Source organism: Rhipicephalus sanguineus, chromosome 8, assembly GCF_013339695.2.
Source record: "Rhipicephalus sanguineus isolate Rsan-2018 chromosome 8, BIME_Rsan_1.4, whole genome shotgun sequence".
Taxonomy (NCBI): Eukaryota; Metazoa; Arthropoda; class Arachnida; order Ixodida; family Ixodidae; genus Rhipicephalus; species Rhipicephalus sanguineus.
Genome location: NC_051183.1, coordinates 117,025,073 through 117,027,434, shown reverse-complemented (window position 1 = coordinate 117,027,434; position 2,362 = coordinate 117,025,073). Strand labels below are relative to the sequence as shown.

At 46.6% G+C, this 2,362-nt stretch overlaps 1 protein-coding gene across 1 annotated transcript; it reads right to left on the bottom strand.

Moving 5' to 3' along the window:
- Positions 1–347: 347 nt before the first annotated feature.
- LOC125759490 (uncharacterized) lies at positions 348–2,132 on the bottom strand. Its single transcript, XM_049418338.1, has 2 exons — positions 1,313–2,132; positions 348–361 (listed from the first exon to the last, which is right to left on the bottom strand). The coding sequence occupies exons 1-2, from the start codon at positions 2,130–2,132 to the stop codon at positions 348–350; spliced, it is 834 nt and encodes a 277-aa protein (XP_049274295.1).
- Positions 2,133–2,362: the final 230 nt, after the last annotated feature.

Below are 2,362 nucleotides of genomic sequence, written 5' to 3'. Positions count from 1 at the left end.
TAGATGGCGTCACCAAAAAATAATTCCAAATGGTAATATAGGGGTACCTCATCTTCTGTTTCTTGATCGTCAAGCTGACGTTTGCGTGATTCTGCCATGGTCTCTATTAAAAAGCAGAAAAATGCAAGAATTCAGAATATAGCATAGCTAACCGAAAAAAAAAAGTCTTACCGAAGGCGTCTTGAGTGTCCGCTTGAGGTCCTCCTGAGTGGACAGCCTGTTGAAGACTGTGAGTTCTGAGCTGCTGCACACCTCTTTATATACCCCTCGCGGCGGCCTTGGAAGCCCTTTATAATTAGTGTAAAAACCCGTCTAGAACTAGTTACGATTGCGCGACAACTAGTTAGTTATTCTCCGTCTCCTGCATGGCGCTCAGTGGAATATAAATGAGTTTTTTTTTCTTCTACAACAAAGGCGCTTTTTAAACACGTATTTTCCTTGTATGTCGTTGTCGTTGTAGTTCCAGTCAGAAAAAGTATATATATATATATATATATTTAAATATATCTCTTCTTAGGCTTCGACGACAACGACAACGACATGGCTTAATTTTTTTTGTATGTCGTTGTCGTTGTAGTTCCACTCAGAAAAAGTATATATATATATATTTAACTATATCCCTTCTTAGGCTTCGACGACAACGACAACGGCGCAGCATTGTGAAGTAAATAGGAAACGAAACAAAAGTTGTGCTTTTTTATTTTGCTTTTATTAAACAGAATGATCTATTGTGGGAAAAATGGCACCGAGCGTAGGGTTCTTGAAGCAACTTCTTTTGATGCATTAATTTGCGCTTGCGCAATCTTCTGCAGCTCTGCTTTGTGTTCGGTAACTTCGGACTCCGTGCGAGCGAGGTTGACTGGACGTCCGTGACGTGTGAGGCTGTTGTAACTTGCTTTGATGTTTTCGTTGGAGTGACGCAAGTAAGGCCCCACGTTCGAGGGTAAAGTAACACTGTCGGCAACTATGGTGTCTACGTCAGAGTGAACCACCAGTTCTGTGTCAATTTGAAAAAAGGCGGCAATGTCTTGAAAGGTTTCAGTACTGCCTGGGTCGTCCTTGTTAGACTTGCTTACTGCCAATACCCCAAAACTCAAACTTGGTTGAATAGTTGAGTGCGCCATCGTTTTTAAACCTCGGGTGAAGTAAGTATTTTCCATAGGGTCCAAATACTTCACGTGGCGCGTGTGCATATCGTCGGGTCGAAGCCGCATGGTGATGTTGGTATCTGGCTTTTGCTCGTACGATTCGTAGTTTGACATGTTGCTAGTGGTGTAGGATACAACGTCAGCAGGCAGACCAAGGTGTGTACGAGTTAGCAACTCGTTTCCCGCGTTATAAGTTGGACCCATCTTTAGCCATGCGTCACTTCCAAACTGGTACTCATAGTTGACTATAGGTGTGCCCACGTGACCTTTGAACGGAAACTGGTTTACGAACTTGGTCAAGCGGGGACTTGCCTTGTGAATGTGAATAAAGTCGTAAGCAAAGTTGTGACGTGGTACACCCATGCACGCAGGTATGCTCTTTTCGTCATCGCCATCGTCATCCTCGTTTCCGGGTGTGATCTTTAGACCCCAGTAGCTCTTAGCCAAATCCGAGTGGTCCTTCTCCTGAAATGGTAAATAAGACTGTGGCTTCATCGGGTTGTTTGTCTCGCCTTTCTTCACACGACACATGCCGGTATCCAAGTAGTGGTTCAGTCCGACGGAGCTAAGGCCATAAACTAGCATGTCAGAGTTGACGGGTTGGACAACCGAAGAGCCCGTCTTCCATGGCGTGCGTAAACCATGAGGGGTTACCTTGACAGAGCAGCTAACAGCTCTTGTGTGAGCTGGTAGGTTAAGGTAGGTGCCGTGAGGAATGTAAAGATACGGCCGGTCCACTGGCAAGCGTGACAGGCTAGTCAGGACTCCTGGAAACGTTTTCTCGGTGTCATAAACTAAATTGGTCTTCAGCATTGCGTAGGCCCATGTGGTGAGTATTTTGCTGTCACGGAAGACTGTGACCACTCCGTGGTCGCGAGGTACGCGCAAAATCTGCTGAACGAGCTCTGTCGAATTTTTACCGTCACCTCCAACTCCTGCTCCGCCTGGACGGGTGGGGGCGTCTGAGTGCATCTGCTGCGACATCTGCGCACCTTGGGTGTCGCCGGTAGTTGAGTCAGGCTGGTATCGCTTTGCGTCTGCTGTATGTGATTCCCCGTTATGTGCACGTTTCCGTCTATCTCCTGGCATTCCATAGAGACTACGGCCCAAGACGTATTGTTCCACAATATTCTTCGTGCCCAGACCAACTGCACCTAATGCGGAGTGCCAGTTACCCGTGCGTCTAAAGTCGTTCAAGAAGAGAGCCGCAGATG

Excerpts from the sequence above, each read along its gene's own strand:
- LOC125759490 (XM_049418338.1), bottom strand. The coding sequence starts at position 2,132 with ATGTCGCAGCAGATGCACTCAGACGCCCCCACCCGTCCAGGCGGAGCA.